The 25,602-nt window shown below is 37.0% G+C and overlaps 1 protein-coding gene across 1 annotated transcript; it reads right to left on the bottom strand.

Moving 5' to 3' along the window:
• Positions 1–129: 129 nt before the first annotated feature.
• LOC121371701 (tubulin-specific chaperone E-like) lies at positions 130–25,582 on the bottom strand. The gene is made up of 14 exons (XM_041497791.1): positions 25,531–25,582; positions 23,315–23,419; positions 20,174–20,258; positions 19,025–19,225; positions 17,868–18,056; positions 16,898–17,000; positions 15,540–15,712; positions 13,817–13,946; positions 13,031–13,180; positions 11,311–11,464; positions 9,768–9,833; positions 9,271–9,330; positions 7,120–7,211; positions 130–720 (listed from the first exon to the last, which is right to left on the bottom strand). Exons 1-14 carry the CDS (start codon positions 25,541–25,543, stop codon positions 628–630), a joined length of 1,614 nt encoding a protein of 537 aa, XP_041353725.1. The 5' UTR covers positions 25,544–25,582; the 3' UTR covers positions 130–627.
• Between the last annotated feature and the right edge of the window lie 20 nt (positions 25,583–25,602).

The raw sequence follows: 25,602 nt of genomic DNA, 5'->3' as shown, positions 1-25,602 counted from the left end.
CCTGAAACACGATTTCCTCGCATCTGAGTAAAATAATAATAACTTGACCCCAAAAATAGGGGGGGCCCGGGCCCCCTTGGGCCCCCCACTAAATCCGCGCCTGGTCAATAAAAAAAGATATGCCAAATATTTTAATTTCATACCAAATGTTTTTAATCAAAAGTCAACAATAAATTTTTAACAGCTCCTTGAACTGTATTTGCTAGCACTGAATCATCAGGGATCAGATTTGTTACATTTGCATAAAAAACACATTCTTTCTTAGATATATTGTCTATATCAATATTTTTTCAACACAATGTTCTATCAGTCAGACTGGGCGTCCGTCCATTGTTTTGATGATGATACAATTCACAATCATACACTTCCAGTGCTAAGTGGCATAGAGTTGTTTCTACTAAAGTCAAAGTCTTGGTTTGGAAAGCAGTTTTGTGCACAGTACTTTAAAGTATAAGCACTTTTAAAAAAATATTAGAAAATTGTATTACAACTGCATTAACACTGTTAATGATTCCTGCCATATCATGTCAAGCCATTCAGTTCCATGCAAGGATTTAATCTCTACACTGATTCACTAGGTTCTTGGATCACACATTAACATTAGATTGTCTACATGTCCTTTTAAAATCACCACTTCACTTGAAGGATGTCATCATTCTCTATAGAGTAAAAATACAACTGTTTTAATTCATTATCCAGCTCTATTTCTGGCCCCTCCATCTGAAACAAAACAAATATAACATTTTATTATCAGGACAATGTTATGTGATAGTAAAACTTAGTTTGACATCTGAAAGAACAAAACTAATCTCACAATGCACAACTTGAATACAACTTCATACTATAAAAATAAACTGATAAAAAAAATCCACATTAATTTATATATAAATGACTGCTTTACATGTAACATGCATGCACACAGAATACACATTGGAGAAAACTTGGAGTGTTTTCTCTTTTATAGATACTTTACCTGTCCTCAAACAAGGGCACCTCCCCCCCACGCAAGTGGTCTGGTCCGAACATCCCAACAGCCAATGGAATGGCCTAAATTCTTCTACTGCATACTGATCTCTAGTTCCGGTCACATGACTGTAACTTCCTTCTTTTTCCCTGAGCGCATCGCACGGAGAACAGGAAGCGGGGAGGCCCGGGCGGGATAAAATCTTGAGGACAGGTAATGTATCTATAAAAGAGAAAACACTCCAAGTTTTCTCCATTTCTTTTCACATTACCTGTCCTCAAACAAGGGCAGCATTCAACAGATGGTGGTGGGTGCCGAGATCCGTAGATGCTTGTGATAACTCCCCAAACCGGAAAGAGGCTGACTAGTGGAAGAATAAAGCCAACCTTGGTAAACTCTCCTCCTAGGGATGCCCGTCACAGACCAATGCAGGTAATGTTAGTAATAACAACCAAAATGGTGGCATCTGTCAGCAGTGGCAGGTGCGGCTCCTAGAACAAAGGACCAGGAGGCGGTAGCCACATCTCATGCTGGTTCTGACAGGGTGGGAAGACGTAGCCACCAGGGATGCAGGTGTTAGGTAACCCTCACGTATTGAAGTGTTAGTAATAACAAGCGACAACCTAATGAGGTGCATCCGTCAGAACATTGAACAGAACAAGACCCCCGAGTGTTTTCTGTCTAGTACACCAAAGAACTGTTAGTTCAATAACGACAAAAATAATCACATGCAGTGCAGGGTAAAGGTTATCGAGACAAAAGTTCCGGCACCAGTGCGTGAACTGTGCAAAAGAACAAAAGTCTAAGCAATCCTCACCTGTCGATTCGATGGACATCTCGGTATGCAGCCCAGAATCAGACAGACATCAACGGCGATGAGGACGGCTTGTATTCAACAGAGTCTGTGCAGCAACAACCGGACCCAGATGATGGAACCCTTCAGCGTCTTCTGTGGAGATATCCCTCAGATAATAGTTGGCGAAGATGGAGTCCGTAGCCCAGAAACAACCAGTGATAATGTGCTGAATGGGTGTGTTGCAGTGCAGGGACATCGTGGCAGCCAAGGCACAGAGTTCATGCGGATTAGTAGCAGATGGAGCAGGTAAACCCTCCTTCTGATAGGCAGTCAGGATAGAAGACCGGATCCAGGTGGCCACCGTGTTCTTGATAATATCCCTCAACCGACTCTGGTTACAGGAGAGGAAAAGTCTCTTGCGATGTTGTCGAAAAGATCTGGCCCTCTCGATGTACTGGTGCAGGGCTCTGACAGGGCACAACGCCAAGTCCTCAACGTCCGCTGGACCAACAATAGAGGAGAGGGCCTGCACAACATACGAACGAGGTGCTTGGTCTGGTAACTGATTCTTTGCAACAAAGTTCATGAGTAACCCCAAGTTGACCGCACGACGATCTCGGTGAAAACATACCAAGTCCACATCGAGAGCATGGAGTTCTGGGACACGGGCAGCCGTGGCAAAACTGAGTAAAAACACCGTCTTCCACATCAAGTCTTGCAGGGAAGAGGATTCGATCGGCTCATAAGGTGCGGTCGATAATGCTCGTAACACCAGATTCAGGTCCCATCTTGGTGGCCGAAACCGATGTACTTGATCCTCAAGACGAAACCCTTTGATCATCTTATGGATCTCAGGAATACCCGATAACTTCGTTCCAGTAGCGACATCATGAACAGTAGAGATGACCGAAACATACCCAGCGATGGTAGACCATCGGTGAAAGCAAAGCCATCTAACGTTGTAAGCCGCAGTAGTAGTTGATCTGTGCGCTTTCAAAATGGCCGCCGTGGACTGCGAAGAAAAACATTTCTTCCTCAAACTCTTGGAGATAAAGTCCATGCGTGCAGTTGGAACAACTGCGAACGTGGATGGTATAGTCTTGACGTGGGATGCAGCAACAGATGATCCCAGTCTGGCAGTGGTAAAGGATGTGGATCGGCAAGACGTATTAGATCTGGATACCACATGCTGGATGGCCACATCGGAGCAATGAGCAACAGGCGACAATGGTACAGCTGAAACCTCTGAAGCACCCTTGGAAGGAGGATTGGTGGAGGAAAAGCGTACGCGTCCATCTGTTCCCAGCTGATAGCCAAGGCGTCGAGATCCAGAGCTTCGGGATCTGGCACCGGAGACACGTAAACCCTCAGCTGATGGTTGAATCGTGTGGCGAAGAGATCAATGTTTGGTGTCCAAAGTCTGTCGCACACCCATCTAAACGCTTCGGGATTTGGCATCCATTCTGTCAGCTGTGGAGACGACGGCCGTGACAGCGTGTCGGCTAGTACATTGGAAACCCCTGGAATATGGCGAGACCGAAGTTGCAGCGGAATCTCGTCGACCAGCTTGTAGAGACGATAAGTCAACTGCAGCAGACTGCTGGAGTGGGTTCCGCCCTGACGGTTGATATAAGCCGCCGCGGTGGTACTGTCTGTGGCCACCATGAGAGAGGCCCCTGTCAACATCTGTCGCCAATGAAGAATAGCGTAGTAGACTGCCAACAACTCTAGCAGTTTGATGTGGAGTCCAAGTTCGCCAGGAGACCACAGCCCTGAAGTAGTCTGGTTGCTGAGATGGGCTCCCCAACCTTCCAGTGACGCATCGACAAACAGGTGATGAGTGGCTAGGAAGGGCCGCATAGAGACACCGTCTAAGACGTTCGATCGGAGCTGCCACCACCGCAGGCTGGAGCGTAGATTGCCCAGGAGCGAGATGATCAAGTCCGGATTGTTGAAACAAACAAACGGGTTGAGAAACATCTGCAAGCGCCGCAACTGGAGACGACCTCTGAGTGTCAAATCTGGGCGGAAGTGAGGAGACCCAGGAGACTCTGCCAACCGTGGAAGGTCATTGGAGCGGTGAGGGCTAAGGCAATCATAGTCTGGATCTTCTCCCAATGGTCTAGAGGGACTTGAACGAAGACCAGGTCGGGTCGAAGCCAAGCGCCTATGAACTGTAGAGACTGCGTGGGAGCCAGTCGAGATTTGCCGATGTTGATAATCCGACCCAGATGCTTGAGAAAATCCATGATGAAGGCAACATGTGCAGTAAGCCCTGTCTTGCTCTGGCACTTCATCAGGCAATCATCGAGGTACGGGTAAAACGATATACCTCTGCGATGCAGGAAGCGGGACATCGGAGTCGTGATTCTGGTGAACAGCCATGGCGCTATGGATATCCCAAAGGGCAGGACTGTCCATTCGTAATGCCGACCCTGTAGTACGAACCGGAGGTAGCGATGACAATCGGCATGCATCGGAACGTGAAGGTAGGCATCCTTGAGATCTAGCGAGGCAAGCCAATCCCCCGGTTTGATCACGGCAAAGACATCTCGCCACGTTAACATCTTGAAGGACGGAGGAGGAAGCAGGTAGTGGTCGTTGAAAAACGCCAAGTTGTGGATCATTCGCAGCTCCGGTGACTCTTTCTTCGGCACGAGGAAGATGTCCGAATAAAAGCCGGGTGTTAGGCTTGCTTCCGAAATGCTGCGAACGGCTCCCTTCTCCACCAGTTTGTTGACGGACTCCTGTAGGACCTTGACTTGTCATACAGAATGCCGCGGTTCTCGAGGTGAAGTGGTCAATGGACGGATCTTGGCAAAGTGTCTTCCAGTTTCGCCAATAATGGCGAAGTCGACTTCTGACCATGGATATTTCGACCGGTGTGTTGCACACCAGAAGCGTCAAAACCGAGTCGTTGTTCTGGTTCAAAATCAGGGGCGGGCGTAGGTTGAGACAATCTGAAGATTGGTTGGCTGGCGTCAACGTCGGCCAGGCTTCCCCTGGGTCCGAGCGGGAGGACCGGATGGTTGTTTGTCCAGAAAGGTTGACCTCGAAAGGAACCTCTCCAGTGCTTAGATGGTGGTTGTGCAGTGAACGTAGACTTTCGCTTCGTGGATTCCAACATCGAAATAAGTTGTAAAACTTTGACAGTTGCTGTCGACTGTTGGTCTTTATCACTGGCCGTAACCACGTCAGAAACCTTGCCTGCAAACAGCTTTGTTGCGGACCACGGTTGAGCTAACAGCTCCTTCTTATGCTGGAAATCCAAGGTTGACTTTTTCAGATAAGCCTGGCGACGGTACTGCATCAACATTGATGACATAGAGGTAACCGAAGACGTCAGGAAAGCCAGCATCTGCGCCGATTGTTAAAACAGCGCGTAGCACTGTGCATCTTTTGCCTGGGTGGCCATCGCAGCAAGAAAAACGTTCAAGTAAGACAACACAAACAAGCAACGTCTCTGGGCAGTATCCATGGCTTGGACCTGTTTGTCCGTCAAGACTTCCCAAGACGGTGAACATCTTCATCCAAAGACGGAGCCCCATATTTAAACAGCATGTCAAACACCGGATACATACGGTGATTCCAAGACGGGAAGGCGACAAAGGACGCTGTCTCTTTAAAGGTGCGGTCTAAATTTGTCGCCACGTCGGATATGAGTGTACCGGCTGCCAAGGAACGAATAACCACATCTTCCGGAGGGACATCAGTCACTATCATCGGTGTTGGTCCCTTCTTGGACGGCGTTGGTGGATGTGGCAAGGACGGCAACATGTCATAGACGGCCGCCAAGCAATCCCTCATAGTCATATGGTCAGTAGAGTCAGGTTCATCAATGATAGAAACTGCTGTAGGCGCTGCATCCCCAAAGTCTCGGAGCACTCGAGCACAGGCCAATCGATCTGCTGAAATGGAAGCCACCGGTGAACCGGACCGTCCACGGTCCCGTCGAGAACCCTCGGAGGCCCTGGAAGTCACATCAATCAAAGGTCGGCGCTGACGATCCATGGAACCCGTAGGGAGCCGTGCAGGTCATGGGGAACGGCTACGGTCCCGGCTCCGATGCGCCGAAGATGACTTCCCCGCCTTGGAGTCCGTAGAACGTCTATCTGCATGAGCCGGCTTCTTAGAGGGCTGCGTCGAGACCGCAGGCCTGTCATCTGAAGTCTTAGGTATCGGTGGAGCTGAAGAAGCCGCACCCCCTAAGAGGGGACTGGAACTGGACCTGACCCCGAACCCGCCGGTTTGGGTAAGATCGCCATTGATGCCATTGTTTCTTTCAGCATGGTTGGTAGAATTGAATGTAACACTTCCGCCACAGAGTCAGCAGTCGAAGGCGATGATTCCACCTTCTTGGTCCTCGCTGACACCACCTTCAGGTAAGCCGCGAACTCGACATCAGACAACCCCGAACAAAGGTCGCATCTTAAAGTGAGGCCACACGGAACACGACAACCCGGACATAAGTCGTGAGGGTCGCCGCCGGCAGTAAACTTCTTGCAGCGTAAACACGCTCGAACTAGTCGCTGAACATTATCAGACATGATAATAATAATTTTTCAATTTGTGAAAAGAAAGAAAAACCAATCATAACACAAACACAAAGCTGGTAAATAAAGACACGACGATATAAACATTTCATGTAATTAAACGCTTGGAAAGTCAAGCGAAATACGAAAGCTAACGAAAGCTAACGAAAATGAAGGTGAAAAACATTTCACCCAAACACGAATACAAAACGAAAGGTCTTATAAAAAAAAAAAATTTGACTCCAAAACAGAGCAAGCAAAAGGACGTCCAGACCCTTTAGCGAAGAGAAAAAGAAGGAAGTTACAGTCATGTGACCGGAACTAGAGAGCAGTATGCAGTAGAAGAATTTAGGCCATCCCATTGGCTGTTGGGATGTTCGGACCAGACCACTTGCGTGGGGGGGGGGGGGGGGGGGGGGGGAGGGAGACAAGCAAGGAGGAGAGAGGTGCCCTTGTTTGAGGACAGGTAATGTGAAAAGAAATATTATTTGAATGACCATCTTGTTAACTTATAAAGCCTATATTATGACACAGCTGCATATGTATTTCAGTTAATACTGTTTAAAAAGGTCTTCACCGATACAATACTGATTGGAAATAAATATTAACCTAACAGAAATGATATATCTAGGAGACTTAAATTCAAAAGCAAAAGTCATATTAACTCTTAATTTTTCACATTGTTCAAATAATAACTCACATTATCGTGCAACAAACAAAACCCCAATAGTAAATGGATAGACTAAAAAGAAGAAAAAAGAAGAAGAAACACTAAGAATCAGTATTTTTCGTCTTGCACATTCTCAAAGAACTACATAAAAACTCACCCTGTGACTAACATACGACACAGTGACATCTGCTGCATGGATTTTGAATAATCTTTTAGCTAGAGCCTTCACTTTTTGAACTGTCATTGTCTCTGAAACAAAAGTCAATGCTGAAATGTAAAATATTCTATTTGCCAAAAATATCAAAAATATATTAGAAATAAAATTCCACACTAGACAGAGATTTGAAAATTGCGAGAATGCTGATTTTATCGCACAACACTTGCACAAGTCTTGTTTTGTATAACCCATTATATTTGTGATATCAGTTACATGGTCATAGTGAGTGATATCGTTTACATGGTCATAGGGAGTGATATCAGTTACATGGTCATAGTGAGTGACACAGAAATGAGGTTACCTGAATTTGTTTTGTGTAACCCATAAATGGGTTTTCGATTCTCAGAGATCTGCTAGAAAATAGTTTATGTTGGAATTACAGGGGAATCTAATAACACTAACTTTGTACCATACAGCAGACTTAAACTAAACTTTAGGTAAAATGACATATTCAAACTTACACTTATTACATATGCACTTAATTTAATGATAAAACAATGGTTTAAATTGTACTTGTGGTTTTTTAATTTGAGCACCATAGCATATTAGCTATGGTAAATATTATCACATCTTTAAATCAACTATATTTTATATTATTGAAGGGTGGGTGGGATTTACTTGATCGTAAAAAGCCTGAGATGCAATAGATTCTAGGATTGTTAAAGAGTTTGTTTTGTTTAACAACACCACTAGAGCACATTAATTTATTAATCATTGGTTACTGGATGTCAAACATTTGGTAATTTTGACATAGTCTTAGAGAGGATACCTGGTATATTTTTCCATTAGTTGCAAGGGATCTTTTATATGCATCATCTGTCAGACAGGATAGCACATACCACAACCTTTAATATATCAGTCATGGTACACCATGGTTCATACAGAAATTTCAAACCTAAATTTAAGGGCTTTTTAGGGACTTTTAGGGTCAATATAAGTAAAATTTAGGGACTAAAACTATGCTGTCCACCATTTGCAATGACCAATGAAACGTGTTTCGTTTTAGAATGACCAATCATGTGCTCCCCGAAAGTTACGAATGAATCCTTCTACGAACAATACCGAACATTGACCGAACATGTTTTAAGAATGAATCGTTGTTATCATTTTGGCATTATTCACACACCAATGTCCGAGCGAGCATTGAGATCAACAAATGAATGTAGATATCGATGTATTTTTGGCAATTTATTTAATGTTTCCGGAAGAAGAAAAATGTCTATCAATTTCAGGGCTTATATGGCCCAATTTAGGGTCTTTAGTGAACTTGCCCGTCAAATATAGGGCTTTTTAGAGCTAGATCATCAAAATAGGGACTTTTTAGGGCAACCCTTTAAATTTAGGGCCTTTTTAAGCATGTGCGAACCTTGTACACTGGCTGGAACGAAAAATAGCCCAATGGGCTACCAGTGTGGATTGATTACAGACTGTGCATCAGGTGGGCTACGTCACACCCTGTAGAAAGCCTGAGATGCAATAGATTGTAGGATTGATTATCCTTGGTGGACTCATGGTTATTCCCGTGTGCCAAATTACATGGTATGTGCTAACTCATCATTTTTGCTCATTTTTGGTAGAGTTATCATTATGATAGTTAAAAATTGGCTGATGTGTCATTAAACAAATATTTCTCTACTTTTTCCTTCTTTTACTAGAAAAACATTGACTACATATTGCAACAGACACTTATGAAGTCTGTGAATTGCAATCCTGGTTTGGCACACTGTTAATGAATACCAGGTGGGAATTGCATGTGGAATTTTAGCTTTAATGATACACACTTTGTGAATAACTAAATCTACAGTTATAATCCGTCCCATCCTACAAAAATGTTTTAAGTAAATACTTTTCTTCTTATGCCAAACTGAAATTAAGTGTTTTGGAAATAAAAAATAAAAATTACTATATTTGTGTACAATTTAAAAAACATTCGTTTCAAAAATAAATAACTTGTAGTAAATTCCAAAGTATGACAAAAAGGTGTTTCCTGTGGGAAGGACTATAGGTGATATTTCACTGGTGTGAAAGTTTACAAAAGCTAAGAAAAGCCAGACACTATGAACTAACATGACTGCACAATGTGATACTCACGTGGTAATTTCTTCTGAACAGTCCCTTTGTCGGGATGATCAGGACAGGTGATTTTTATATCTGTTTCTTGTTAAGGATTTATTACAAACAAAATATTTCTCAATTAAAAAACTGACCACATTGATGTATATATAAGGTAAATGTAAACCAACCTATTTAGAAAATACAGTAATCATGATTAAAGAATTTAAAAAATAAAAATCAGGTACAAACTTGTCATGAAAATGAAATGTTACTGCTCATACATTTAATGCAATAAATTGTTGAACATAACAACTTGAAACCACAATACCAAACAAATTGGTAACAAATAATAAATTCCTTAAATTAGTTATCCTAAGTAGTATGTTAATTTGAACAAACCTACACAATAAGCTCCTGTATTAAATCACCAGTAACCATTGTTACAAACATAGAAATGAATAAACAAAACCACTGAGTGTATTCAAAGCTTTACGGAGTAGAAATCCTTTGTGAATGAGATTAGAAAAGGAAACGTACAAGATGATCCTTCAGTTTGGTTGATTCTGGTTTCATTTCAGATTCTTCTGGAGCACCCAGTTCTGGAATTAATATATAGAAATTATAACATGAGCACATTGCACAGTTTTAAAATTATCAAGTTTTAGAAATGTTCTTAAATTTTATAAAACAATTTGTAATTGAATACTGTAAATGGGGTGGGGAGGGGGAGGGAGATGTGTGTGTATATATTTTACATCGTCCCCACCCACATTCAAGTCATAAACTTTATATGTATGCATTATTTTCATTGCAGAAAAAAACAAACATATTAATCCAGTTTACAGTAATAACTTTCACCGATTATGAAAAACACTGTGCCCATTAGAGCAGATATTATTTAATGACTGGTTCTAAAGTGTATGAAAATACAAGATAGATCTTACAGACATTGCCTTTTGATCAATCCCAAATGTACCATTAACTGTTATCCATCCAGCTTTACAATCAGAAAACATCATCACTGATTTTTAACTGACAGTTATTTTCGGCAAATGTATCCTTTAAAAATCTTCATAATTCATTAAACAATAAAGTCCAACATTTCATTTCATTTCAACTTATTTTCGTGCTTATATCCAATTAAGGTTCAAGCACGCTGTCCTGGGCACACACCTCAGCTATCTGGGCTGTCTGTCCAGGACAGTAGGTTAATTGTTAGTTGGTTAGTAGTTAGTGAGAGAGAAGAGGGTGTAGTGGCCTTACACCTACCCATTGAGCCCTTAAGAACTCGCTCTGGGTTGGAGCCGGTACCGGGCAGCGAACCTGTACCTACCAGCCTGTAGTCCGATGGCTTAACCACTACGCCACCGAGGCCGGTAGTCCAACATTGAACCCATGTGCAAATTATATCATCAATAATGTTTCCACAAATTTAGACTTTTTTTTTTTTCGTTTTCTTTTCAATATTGCGATAACAAACTAAATATGAACACCAGTCAAAAAAACTAACACTAAAGATGTGCAATTGTTCCATGTATTTAGGATGTTGTTCAGTTGTCAAGTTATAAAGCTGAATTTACTCTGTACGAGTTCCATGTATTTAGGATGTTGTTCAGTTGTCACGTTATAAAGCTGAACTTACTCTGTACTAGTTCCATGTATCAAGGATGTTGTTCAGTTGTCAAGTTATAAAGCTGAACTTACTCTGTATGAGTTCCATGTATCAAGGATGTTGTTCAGTTGTCACGTTATAAAGCTGAACTTACTCTGTATGAGTTCCATGTATCAAGGATGTTGTTCAGTTGTCAAGTTATAAAGCTGAACTTACTCTGTACGAGTTCCATGTATCAAGGATGTTGTTCAGTTGTCAAGTTATAAAGCTGAACTTACTCTGTACGAGTTCCATGTATCTAGGATGTTGTTCAGTTGTCACGTTTTAAAGCTTAACTTACTCTGGACTAGTTCCATGTATCTAGGATGTTGTTCAGTTGTCAAGTTATAAAGCTGAACTTACTCTGTATGAGTTCCATTTATCTAGGATGTTGTTCATTTGTCAAGTTATAAAACTGAACTTACTCTGTATGAGTTCCATGTATCTAGGATGTTGCTGCAGAAACTCTGGACTAACATTGTTTTTCGCTGAGTCTTCATTCCCACCAGCCTTCACCCAGTCAGGACCGAAACGTTTCAGGTAGTCAATCTCAGCACCACGTCTTTCTTTTGCCAACACCTACAACAATATGAACCGATAATAAATGGAGAAAGTAGATATTGCATCAAGTTAAAGGGTTGGTTATTCTGTATTTGGAAATAGTATTAAGTTGCAGATTTCAAATTGGATTTGTTTAACAGGTACAATTTACTAAAACATATTTCTGATTCATCAAATATGGCTAAAAATATACCGTATATCTTCGCCTATAAGTCAAATTTTTTTCACCCAAAAATTATTTTATAACTTGGGGGGTCGACTTATAAGAGGGTAAAAAAATTTTACCAAAAAATATTAGTTTTGGGGATTATTATACATGTTTTATTGTTGAAGTATGCCATGTATTTATACTCAAATATGTTAATTTGACACATTTATTTTTTATAACCTTTTTTTTTTTGGCATTAGAACGGTTTTAGTTATGCGAAAAGGCGTACGATCTCACTCACATGCCAAGCCAACAGTCCACTTAGTTAAATTAACAGTCATCACTAATAGTAAAAATGTAAACAATACTAACTACCTGTTGCCTGAGTTTATTTTGAAATCTGGTCACTGGCATTAATGGTTGTTCAAACAATGTTTTGGCGGTGATTAACTTCATGAATATTACTGAGCTTTCCCTTAAAATAGACTGATCTCTGCAGTTCACTATCTAGAGCAATAGGGACACACATCATTTGGTACAAAAACCAGTGTACTTTCCAGAGTTATCCTCCTTACATGTATTAATATGGCGGCAAAACGTGATACTTTCAGTTTTATCGTAGTGATCTGTTGTCAGTGTTTATAAATAAAGTTGTTGTCTGTGCACAAAACCATCTGTACAGTACTATACAGTAACAGTCAAACAGCTTTAACTCTCTACTAAGGGAATATTTCGTTTTGATGCTATGTAATAATGATAGGTTGATTGGAATAGTCTGATTATATTGCGATGTACAAAGCGTGAAAACCGAAGTTTGTAAAATAATTTTCTTTTGTTCAAATATTATTGTTCTCATGTGCTGAAAATAAGAAATATTTCAATATTTATAATTAGTTTTTCATGGGTCGACTTATAAACGGGTCAATAAAAAAATACGTTTTCAGGGCTTGAAATTAGGGACTCGACTTATAGCCGAGATCGACTTACAGGCGAAGATATACGGTAGGTCAATTTGTCTTGAAAGACCACATCAAATTCCAGATTTCAAATTAGATTTATATAATAGTTGTAGTTTATTTAGACAAATTTAATATCAAAAATCAAATAAGGCTAAATATGCAAACACTTAGTAGGAATCATCTAACAAAGTGACGTAAACTAAACTAACAAAATAACATCCATATGTGAAAACTGAATTGATGGTTATATAAGTTTTTAGTGGATTTACATATTGTAAATGTGAATAAAATTAATGCCAAAAAGTACCTAAGCAGAAAAAAAGCAATCACTGTATTAACACATATTTAAAAAAACTCTTAACACCATCAAGAATAAACACACAACAAAATGCCACTATAAAATGATGCATTTAGTGTGTATCTGTCTGGATGCAATAGTATTTTATGAAGCAGCATTTATTATAAGATATACTGTACCTGTGTCTTTTGGCAAGTTTGCAGCCCACCGATCTTGGCAATTAAGAGCTGGCGAACGGTCTCATCACTGTTCGTGCTCATAAGTGGATTGCCTCTTAGCTGGACTTCAGTCAGGCTGTACAACTTGTTCAGCTCATTAATGCTTGACCACTGGAAATAGCCGTAACACATTAAGACATGGGATGGAGCTCAGAAATACAATGCCAAAATGCTTCAATCCTTAAATGAACTAAACTATTCTATACTGTCCAAAAGAAACTTTACATACATAAAATTTGAATAATTTGATAAATATTGTGGCTAATAAAAAAGAACCAATTTAGAAATCACCGTACAAACACTTTGCATGTATTGCGAAGTATATTGTGATGTTTTGATGCTGAACTTCATGATATTTCATGGTACCAGTTGTTGGTTTTCTATAATACAATTTCAAGCCCTGTATAGTTTATTTTATTTTAAACGTCAATATACGTAAGTAAAAATACACAGATAATTAAAATTAAATCTTTTTCTAAGAAAATGAAATGAAGTATATTTAGTCAGACTGAAATTATACTGATATTTACACCACTGACACATAAAATAAAACAACTCTGGTATTACTGCATTAAACAAACAAGCTACATACCCATAACTCATAAAATTCAGCTGTCTCCTACGCTTCCTATGTCATAATTCCTGGAACAGCCGTAATGTTATAAATGGGTTTTTGTAACGAGTAACTAAAACAATGGGTATCAAACAGAAGGAAGTGTATCATACAGTAATTTCGGCAGGTCTCACCTCGCTGATTCTGTTGTTGTTCACCAGGAGGAGCTCCAAACTCCTAAACATAGTCGTCTTCCCGTTCTTAGCGACATTTGGAAAATAAATCTTTTCTATATTATTATCACTGATAATAAGTGTCTTAAGACTGAAAAATAAAATATTGCACATGTCAGTGATAAAAAGATGAACTTTCGTAACAAATATTAAGCATACTTAACAAACAAAAAAGTTATAAACTTGTACACACACAACAAGGATTTTGTCAAAAATTAATCTAGTAGTCAGAAGGTTAAATAATGAAATGAAGTGGGTATAAATGAATTAATTACCCCAACAAGCACTCATAACGGGGAAAATCAAAATCATATCATGCATTGGTTTAACGTACACTACTATTGGAAGATTTGACACCAACAAACCAATCACCGTGTCGGATACTAAATATGACGTCATCACGATTTGGCAAAGCATACACAATGACGTCACATAGTTTAAAGCGTTTGCGTTTACGTCTTTCTGGTTTCAGTGTTAAACTTGTAATAAAATGGTAGTTTTATGCAACTCATTATAGATTTTTTTTACAGAATATATAGAACTTTGGTTTTGAAAATTATCTGTGAACCGTGAATAAAATACAATGTTAAAGCAATACCCATAACAGTAAAATAGTTTACGTTGTTTCTATATACATGGAAGTGTAGCTGATATAGACTATATTGAAAAAAAAAAAAGGCTTAAAAAAACTCCACCCTATAGTTGGGGTAATAAATAGAATAACAAACTCGGTACCAGTTATTATCAAATTTATGTCCCTCGTGAAATATATTTTTTTTTAAAATAATGAACTGACTTGGGTATTAATAAATGTATGTAATGGCTTTTTTTAAATAATGAACTGACTTGGGTATTAATAAATGTATGTAATGATTTTTTAAATAATGAACTGACTTGGGTATTAATAAATGTATGTAATGGCTTTTTTTAAATAATGTAGTGACTAGGGTATTAATAAATGTATGTAATGATTTTTAAATAATGAACTGACTTGGGTATTAATAAATGTATGTAATGATTTTTAAATAATGAACTGACTTGGGTATTAATAAATGTATGTAATGATTTTTAAATAATGAGTTGACTTGGGTATTAATAAATGTATGTAATGATTTTTAAATAATGAATTGACTTGGGTATTAATAAATGTATGTAATGATTTTTAAATAATGAACTGACTTGGGTATTAATAAATGTATGTAATGATTTTTAAATAATGAACTGACTTGGGTATTAATAAATGTATGTAATGATTTTTAAATAATGAACTGACTTGGGTATTAATAAATGTAATGATTTTTAAATAATGAACTGACTTGGGTATTAATAAATGTAATGATTTTTAAATAATGTACTGACTTGGGTATTAATAAATGTATGTAATGATTTTTAAATAATGAACTGACTTGGGTATTAATAAATGTATGTAATGATTTTTAAATAATGAACTGACTTGGGTATTAATAAATGTATGTAATGATTTTTAAATAATGTACTGACTTGGGTATTAATAAATGTAATGATTTTTAAATAATGAACTGACTTGGGTATTAATAAATGTATGTAATGATTTTTAAATAATGAACTGACTTGGGTATTAATAAATGTATGTAATGATTTTTAAATAATGAGTTGACTTGGGTATTAATAAATGTATGTAATGATTTTTAAATAATGAACTGACTTGGGTAAATCAGCCAGTTTGAGAATCTCATCCCACTGTGAGATGTCGTTACACTCGAGGTTCAACAAAACAACTTTCTGCAGCTCAGTGCTTGGAGCTGAGAGGCGACACAGACAGTTGGAATGCATGTGTAGCTGCTTTAGTGACGGGAACATAGAACTACATTGCAGAATCTGCAAGAAATTACAGAAAACAATTATAATTTAATTATCAATATTATAAATATCAATAATATGAATATAAGTTCAAATAAATAGAGAGTTTAACAGGAATTCAATGGATTTTGGTGAATGCGAAGCTAAATTACATTTTGTATTAGCCAGATAATCTAGCTTAATAGGCCTTAATCTAGCTGTCAAAATGGTCTTTTTTTTCCACCAAAAGATGGCTCAAGCAATAGAATTATTACTGAGAAGTCGAAGACACTAAAATATGTTGGTCCTAATCTGATTTCAAAAACAAGAGATGTCAAGACAGATGTCATACCTTACTAAACACCATGTTGGTCTATTGTTTAACTTTGGCATGATACTGTACATTAATGCATGCCGTGCCACATTTGCAGCGACCAGATTCATTTCGGTAATGCCAGAAAATACTCATTATTACTTTCACTTTAACACAACAACACATTAATTATGAATTACATAATACTGTCATGTGTTAATGAAAATATTCAATTGTTTCACTTAACTTTTGTTACTGGAAGTAAATATGATTCGAACTGAAAAGTAAATGTCCACTTAGCATATTTTTTTTAATGAAATATCTTCATTTTTTCCCAGAAAGGGAGAAGTCTTTTTCAAGTCTAGATTAGGCCTAAAAATGCAGCAATAAAATGGCTCCATAACTAATCATATTCTTGAATAAACAATTAATTAAATTCAACTTTATTTCAGACATAGTAAACACCCTGTAAATGTGGGTATTATTGTGTATTTAAGAAATATCACCAAGATCAGCTATGTGAACAGGCATCTTATTTTTCACTTCCTATCCCATTTCATACAAATCAAGAGTGAGTGTTCTTTATTATTTATATGCTAAAGCCCGTCTTTAGTTAGCACTAACAAATTACCTATTTATAATGTTTGGGACTCAATAAAATTTATATAAAGCATCTGTTTAATAGTAAAAAAACATAAGTTTTCTCTTTATTGGCTATTGGGTGTCAAATAAATTCTGACACAGAGGAAATCCGCTACATTTTCCATTAGTGGCAAGTGATCTTTTCCATGCACCGTCCCGTAGATGGGATAGCACATACCAAATCCTTTGATATACCCGTCAAGGTGCAGTGCACTGGCTAGAACGAGAAGTGTTAAAGTCAAAAGTCTTTTTGAAACAAAAGAACTTACCTGCTGCCACGTGTAGTTCATTTTGTTTAGACACAAAACTTTAATTTTTAAGAATGAATTCTGAAGAGTATGAGGATTTTCTGGGATCTGTAGATAATTTTCACTGAAATAAGAAACAGAACAATATACCAGCACAGGTTTGTAATAACTGACTACTGACATAACTACTGTGAAACTAGGCAATACTAATATAGCAATTTCAATATAATTACTAAACAGTAATGCTAATTTAAAAACAATAGTATACCACGTACAGAAGAACCTGTCATATACAGACCACTCTGTAATATAACAATCATCTGTCTATACCAAAAAAGTTAGGTTTTTTTTTTTTAATGACACGACTAGAGCACATTGATTTATCAATCACCCACCAGCTATTGGATGTCATACATTTGGTAATTCTGATATATAGTCTTAGAGTAGAAACCTGCTACACTTTTCCATTAGTAGCAAGGGATCTCTTGTATGCGCTTTCCCACTGACAGGTCAGCACAAACCACAACCTTTGATATACCAGTCTATATCCTACTAACACTTATTTAAGGATTGTTTGATATTTCTTTTACATTCATCGGGATATGAACGAAAACAATCATCCACAAACTGTGAGATTTTAACCAACATACAAATAAACCTCATCACCCCACAATAAAATTACACACTATTAGTTGTGAATGTCTACTTTATATGGGTTACTATAGTTACACAAAGACATTATTTATAAAAAAATATTAATAATAATTAATTGCTTATAAAATAAAAACAACTTTCCACTTCTTCCAATATCACTCATCCACATACATTTTGTTATCCATACCAACATTAAATGTCTAATATTTATATAATTCTTTGTGTATATAAAAATATGGTAGTAATATATTATTTATTTTGTATGTTGTAAAAATTAACATTAACCTAAAATTTACTTTGATCTGGATGTGTTAAACTAACAGAGTACAAGCCATACCTTAAATCAAGAAGTTTTAAATACTCAAGCTGTTTGCAAATCTCTACTATTTCGATCCATGAGGATATTAGATTTTTCGAGATATCCAGTTCTCGTATATTTGGTGTGAATTTCTCCAGGTCATTCTGTGGTCCAGCACCATATACACCTGTATCTGTTAACATCACATCGGTCAGATTTTCTAGTTTACTGTAAGCAGAGATCAACAAATCAAAAATACACACAAGCAATCTGATAAAAAATAGATCTAAAAATCCACTTAGGTTAGTCAGTCAATTAGATTTACAAAAAGGAAAGAAATATATTTGTTAACACCTCAGCACATTTTAAACTACAACTAACGTATAGTGATGGATAATGCTAAAATGTTCCTATTGTAATATATTGCAATACCACGACAATATTGCGAAGACCAATTGTCAATTAGTAAAATGTATAAAGTGCTCTAATTTTACATTTTGTATATCTTAATAAAATTATAATCCAGTCATTCAAGATTTGTTTGGAACAAGTGATGCTATTGTTTCTTTTCTTAAAGTGGTAGTTTTTGTGTGACTATAAGCACAATATACCAGTACGCTATTAAAATATCATGATACGTATCGTTCAATATTTATACTGCGGTATTTATACTGAGCACCTCTACTAACATGGTTATTATTATTTTATTTTTTTTCATTACTTTTTTTTTTTTTAATATTTATTATCCCCAGATCAAGCAATGTCATGGTTATTCTAACATTTGGCAAAGAGAGGAAACCCGCACCTGCCACAAATACTACTCCTACAAAGGCTACTCCTTCCATAAAGTAGCAAGAGATCTTTTATACTGACTTTCCCATAGACCTTAGATATACCAGTCTTTTAATTAATAAGTCCTGCTAGGAAAATAAAAATGCAAACCTACATTTTGTCCACTATTCATCAAAACAAAGCAATTTTTTTTTAATGTGTTTTTTTAAACATGTACCATAATTTATTGAAAAACAAATGACTGACTTTAGTACTAACAATAGTGACAGATTACATTTGAAGAACATTCAGTATAAAGAAGCACAGCAGTTTAGATATGTTTGGTGTCTTTGTAGTAAATGTGGTTTTTACTAACTTTTCAAATGTTGTTACCTAACTGCGATACTATGAAATAATGTCACTACCTTTGTTTGATGTTGATTTTTTCTGCCCCAACCATTTCAACAACAGTGATTTGGTTGTTAGAACCTGTGACATAGAGTTCCTCAACATCAACTCCAGCATTCTTTTCATTTATCCGTCCGTATTTGTCCTTCAGTGCCGCAAAGCATGTCACACCAAGCTCAACCTTCTTTGGACGAACAAAGGATCCGGATGTAGCATGTCTGCGTGAAATTTACAAAATTAATTATCACAATACTTTCACTTTATACCCATTAGTATCCAATACTTTCATTACATACCCATTATCATACATATATAGGAATTTTGCCAGTGGGTATGAAGAGTAAAATTACATACCCTAAAATGTTGGAAATTAATGGATGCATTTTCACAATTTTTAGAAAGACATACCCTAGTGTTTAAACATTAAGGCATATTTATCACTATTAGAGCCATTTATGATCACTGAAATGAAACATTACTTTTATTTTATTTACATTATCCATTTCCATACAACCGAAGTGTTTCTGGTCATCCTGGTGTTTTTAATACCAAATAATGCATTATTCATTTTATAAAAACGCATGTACGTCTGAGAAGTAATGATTATTGTCTATTTTTAAGTGTATTTCAACGTCACAGACTATTGTATCCAAATTTGTTACAGGTTTGTAAATTAACCAAACTTAGTGTCCATTGTTACGGGTTGAAACTAGGGTTTAGGTGAAAAATAAGCCTTAGTGTTTAAAAACTACAGTCTGTCCCTTTAAGAGAACTGCTGTTTAAAATTTGTCTATGTACATGAACTGTGACGTCCAATTTCAAAATATCTCAAACCCATAATCATTTGGATGGGGCACTTATGATCTGTTTTGCATTTACTGTGTATCCTCAAATTATTTTCTGGCAGAAAGTCTGATATGGTATTTTAGACACTTGCAACCAATGAGAGTAAACAAAAAATAGCCTTTTAAGACAGGTAGTTGTTTAATTAATACTATATTAGATCATAGATGATTTTGGAGAATACAAATGTTGCTTAATAACACAGGTAGAACTGCTACTTAATACAGGTGGCTGCTAGAACAGGTCTGAATCTTCTACTGCACTATGCCTACATTTGTACATACTGACATTAAATATTTTAGATCATTACCGTAAGTACTTACTTTGTTGTGAAGTACTGCTTTCCATTATGAATGCCATTATGTCTTCCCCGTTGTGGATCATCCCATTCAACACCCAACCAAAGTCCTAAAACATTTGAGAATCAAATATTTAATATGCAATTGCCAACATAGTAAACATTGGAAGTTATATTTACTCAGTACTATGTCCATGTCCACTTTATATCATGCAGCTGATAAATATAACCTTGACTGCTGTGTGTAGTTGAAAATTTGACAAAATGTTACATTTGATGCTACTACATTTAATGACTGATTTTGGTTGAACAGGTGTGGAATAATGTAGTAAGGAATACTAGAGTAACCATTTATAATGGATATGATGATTACTTCTCAGAAGCGGAGATAAAAACAATACTTAACAAATGTTTTTTTTTTAAAGTTTGTAGGGTTTCAAAACGTAGGTAAACCTGTCACCGAAGATCAAAGACAGGAAGGTTATTTATAGTCACTAAAAGGTGAATTTTACAGCTGGCAGAGGTAAACTTTACAACCGTTCTACAAAGCAACATTATGGTAGTCGCAAGTGCTTCTCTTACAATTAAAATCTTCAATGTGAATAATTTAAATATTACATTAGTTACAGACTATCTGGAACATCTTGCATGTATTCAATGGTAGCAGACATCCGCAAAGTAACTTTGCCAGTTTATTTACAAGGTGATAATTCACATTAACTGCCAAAATACATAAGTCACAAGAGTTATCTCCCAGTGTTCAACACATTTTTAAGATTTAATAAGAAACGCCGAGTTTCATAAACGGTATTTTGCGTATATTACATTCATTTTAACATAAACGAGTTCATAACCTTCTTAAAAAAAAGAAGATCATATAACTACATTAGTGGCATACAACTGCCTGATATTATCTGTAAATTTTCACTGTAATTTATGATGATACAGTGAAACCTCTCAAAACTGGACCCTCTGTAAACCGGAATTCCCTCAAAAGCGGACATGTTTTGCGGCCCCTTTTTAAATACAGTTGAATCCCGTTGGCTCGAACCCCGTTTGTGCTCGAGAAAGTGTTCGACCCATCAGGTAGTTCAACAGAGCCATTCGGACAACATTGGATATTTCCGTAACATCAGTTAGAAAGTTGAATTAGATAAATATTATTTGGATAACTGCAAACTTAAAAATTTCATCAATGTGTTATATAGCAAAATATCAGAGTGAAAGGATTTATTACAAATTACACCGATTGTGGGATTCAATTAAATGTGTGGTTGCTGAAGTAATGACAGCTGTGTAACTCGCCCATCGTTTTATTTAAAACTGGTCTTGTAGACGTGTTCAGAATAAGGCTTCACGCCAAGGCCATTTTGTGCACTAATTGTTTGATTGGTATCATGGTTCATCAAACAGGTACCGTAACACTAGCAGCACTTGAAAGATTATTACCGAGAGCCGCTTAACACACAACATGACAGGTATGGCAACGAAAGGATTGCATGCCTATTGTTGCGATTCTCTGATTCATCTGTAGCTCGTTCCACCTAAATAATTATAATCCACAGGTTGTAATAACCAACTGCGCAAGCGCGGCAATTGTTGGTCCTTTTCAGTGGTTTTCCATTTGATATTTGATGTATCACCAGTTCAAGGGAAATATAGCTAATGACACAGACGGGACCAATAATTTAGTTCGAGTGAAGGCTTATAGTCAACCCTGGACGTGTTCGACCTATCATCAGTTAATATATGGGTTTACTGAACAAAAAACTCGGGACTTCGTTTTTGGTTTGAGCATTGCTGTTTGATCGAACCTTCCAATGTTGAGCCAACGAGATTCTACTGTATCTGTACATAAGAGAACCTCTCTAAACCGGATACCTCTTAAAACTGGACTTTTTACTTGATCCCAAGGGTATCCGGTTTAGACAAGTTTCACAGTAGTAAACTACTCTGCAATGTGGAAGAGACTGGCAATCACAGGAAATTGTGACGATAGTAGGTACTTGTGATGACAGTAACCTACTCTGCATTGTGGAAGAGGCTGACGATCGCAGTAAATGATGACGATAGTAGGTATTTATGACAATAGTAAACTACCCTGCATCGTGGAAGAGGCTGGCAATCGCAGGAAATTGTGACGATAGTAGTTATGATGATAGTAAACTACCCTGCATCGTGAAAGAGGCTGACAATCGCAGTAAATGATGACGATAGTAGGTATTTATGACAATAGTAAACTACTCTGCATCATGGAAGAGGCTGGCAATCGCAGGAAATTGTGACGATAGTAGGTATTTATGATGATAGTAAACTACTCTGCATCATGGAAGAGGCTGGCAATCGAAGGAAATGGTGACAATGGTAGGTATTTATGATGATAGTAAACTTCTCTGCATTGTGGAAAAGGCTGGCAATCAAAGGAAATGGTGACGATAGTAGGTATTTATGATGATAGTAAACTACCCTGCATCGTGGAAGAAGCTGGCAATCACAGGAAATTGTGATGATAGTAGGTATTTATGATGATAGTAAACTACCCTGCATCGTGGAAGAAGCTGGCAATCGCAGAAAATGACGACGATAGTAGGTATTTATGATGATAGTATACTACCCTGCATCGTGGAAGTAGCTGGCAATCGCAGGAAATTGTGACGATAGTAGGTATGTATGATGATAGTAGGTATTTATAACAGTAGGGCTAAGATCATTTTATGGAATGAGGCCTTGGTTCATTGGATTGATGGAAAACATCCCAACAGGTGAAACCCATTCTGGAATATTAACATGTATATTGCCGTCGTCATCATTTAAGGGGTGTGTGTGTGTGTGTGTGTGTGTGTGCATACATAGATCTCCAAATGTAGAAATGCTCTAAAATCCAATATTTAACAAATGTTTGTAACCAATTTATTTGTTTAGTAGGTAGGATGCAATATCCTGGCTAGCATGGTATTTCTGGCAAAGATTGTTAAATATAATATTAGGCAGTAGACTTTAAAATACTATTATAACTATAAGTGTCCTCTTTCTAAATAGCACTCACCTGTTAACAAAATCAAGCATCTGTCCGTGTATAAATTTACAACCAAAACATAACATGAAAAATAAATAATTTCAACCCATGTAAATATTTTAAAAAGAAAGAGAATATCAAATGTCAAACCTTCTGTGGATTCAACTTCTCCGATAAATTTGACCGTTCCAAAATAATTGTTACTTTTAATTCTGTCGTTTATTCCAATTCTAGTGCCATCATCACGAATGAGATCTGCTTAGAGATACAATAAAAACATACATTAGGCAAATACACTTTTTACACACAAATACAAAAAAGGTTTTAAATATTGCCCGAAAAAATATACGGTGGTGTTGTTTCCATAGCTGCTGTCCTGTTCAAGTCAATTTATTTTATAATACTGTACAGTATATTTTTTGGGGCATCATCCCCCACCCCCTCCAAAAATGTGTGATTTAATTTGGTGGCAGTTAATTTCAAATTTGAATGCCATCAGTATTCCAATGACTTCACCTTGCATATGCTTAACATAACGTAAACTAGATATATGATGTTTCCGTTTTAAGAATGCTGGACAAATTCCAACCCATTCAATTAAGAAAATTACCACAGCACAAAACATGCTGTGGAAAAATAATGTCCACAACATTTTCCATAACATGTTTGCAACTCTGGATTGTAATTAAATCTGAATGATGCATTGGTTATTTGTTTCATTTGCCAATATTCTGTAAGATTCATTTATACCAATGGCGGTATTCATTGACTGAAAGTGAGTGATGCAACAGTTAACATGTGAATAACATGTTCACGATTAAGGACAATGGGGTTGTAAGAGGATGACAATTTATATATTATACAGCATAGTCAATCCGCTGTGACCTGCCAGTTCAATCTTTATCTTTTAATTATATTACATCAAAGTGTCAGAATATATTTAATGCAATATACAATTAAAAATATTTTTTTTAATAATGGCATCATTTGTATTTGGAAATCTGTTACCAAGACCGAATGCCTTCCTTTCAAACCCAAGTAAATCAGTATAGTTATTTTCTTTTTGATTAGGCCACTCGGCACAAGAAAAGGGTAGTATATTTTATCAATATAAATTAAAGAGGAAATTTGATTAAACTATTGGAACAATCTCTCTCTACATATATGTATATCTACAAATATCTCATCATCAGGCCAACCATAACACTTCACGTGACTAGTAGGAATGTATGTTGAACATTTTACAAAAATAAGACATTCATACTACACAATAGCGGCATTAGCAATGGTTCAACAATGTATAAGCTGTCACCCCCATGCAATCCAGTGGTCCCTGCAATGAATCAACAGAGTTCAATGACCTAGTTGGAACACACTTATTGCTGGTAATATACTTGCATTTTCAATCATGCCTGATGGTGCTGAGATTCAGATACTTAATAGTGCGTTTCTTTTTTAACTTTTAACTGGTACTATACTCGACAGACCCTAAACCACAGAAACTGAGTCTGGCACTGTCAAAATAGATGCGGCATCTTTTGTCACATTTGATTTAGTTTCAGTGCTTTTCTTTTTTAACTGGTACTATACTCGACAAACCGTAAAATCAATGGTCCCCATTAGCCAATAAAGGTCGCCTGTGGTGACCGGACGACTGCTAATTTTCAACCCTGCATAAGAGCACCCTGGTAACATTAACATATGACACATATCAACAGAATATTGTTTGAAGACATAACTGGCCTCACTGGTGTCGTGGTTAAGCCATCAGACATAAGGCTGGTATGTACCTGGCCCCGTGCTTATAAACCTTAAAGTCTAGACTTTAATAAAGTTCAGACTTTAATGTCATGGCAACGCCATTGAAATAGCATTACGTTAAAGTGTGGACTTTATTAAAGTCTAGACTTTAAGTTTTATAAGCATCAGGCCAGAGCGACTTTTAATGACTCTTTCAAGTCTTTGAGTAAAGACCACTACACTACTCTCTCAATAACCACTGTACTGGACAGACAACCCAGATTGATGAGGTGTGTGTGCCCAGGACAGCGTGCTTGAATCTTAATTGGATATAAGCACGAAAATAAGTATAAATGAATGAAAGAGGACACTGAAGTTAACCACGACTGGAGTCATGACTTCGAAGGCGACGAAGCGCTTCGAACTTTCAGTGAAAGTTTCACTTTTGATATTCCAGTATAATGAGTATTACGATTTTTGTTTTGCTGTACTTGTACAATGAAACAATATACAACTCATTGTAATATTAATATCAATTAGTTTTGGCGATATATTATGAAACAACATCAAATGTTTAATTTACTCAATAATTAAATAATTACAACCCAAATAATAAAAGCTCGTACCCGCGTCTACCATGTTGTGGCGATAACCTAAAATGAAACATATTATATTATCGAAACAAAAATAATTTACTG

This window comes from Gigantopelta aegis, chromosome 4 (assembly GCF_016097555.1).
Source record: "Gigantopelta aegis isolate Gae_Host chromosome 4, Gae_host_genome, whole genome shotgun sequence".
NCBI lineage: Eukaryota > Metazoa > Mollusca > Gastropoda > Neomphalida > Peltospiridae > Gigantopelta > Gigantopelta aegis.
Note: the sequence above shows the minus strand (reverse complement) of the source record. Positions and strands in the feature narration are given on the sequence as shown.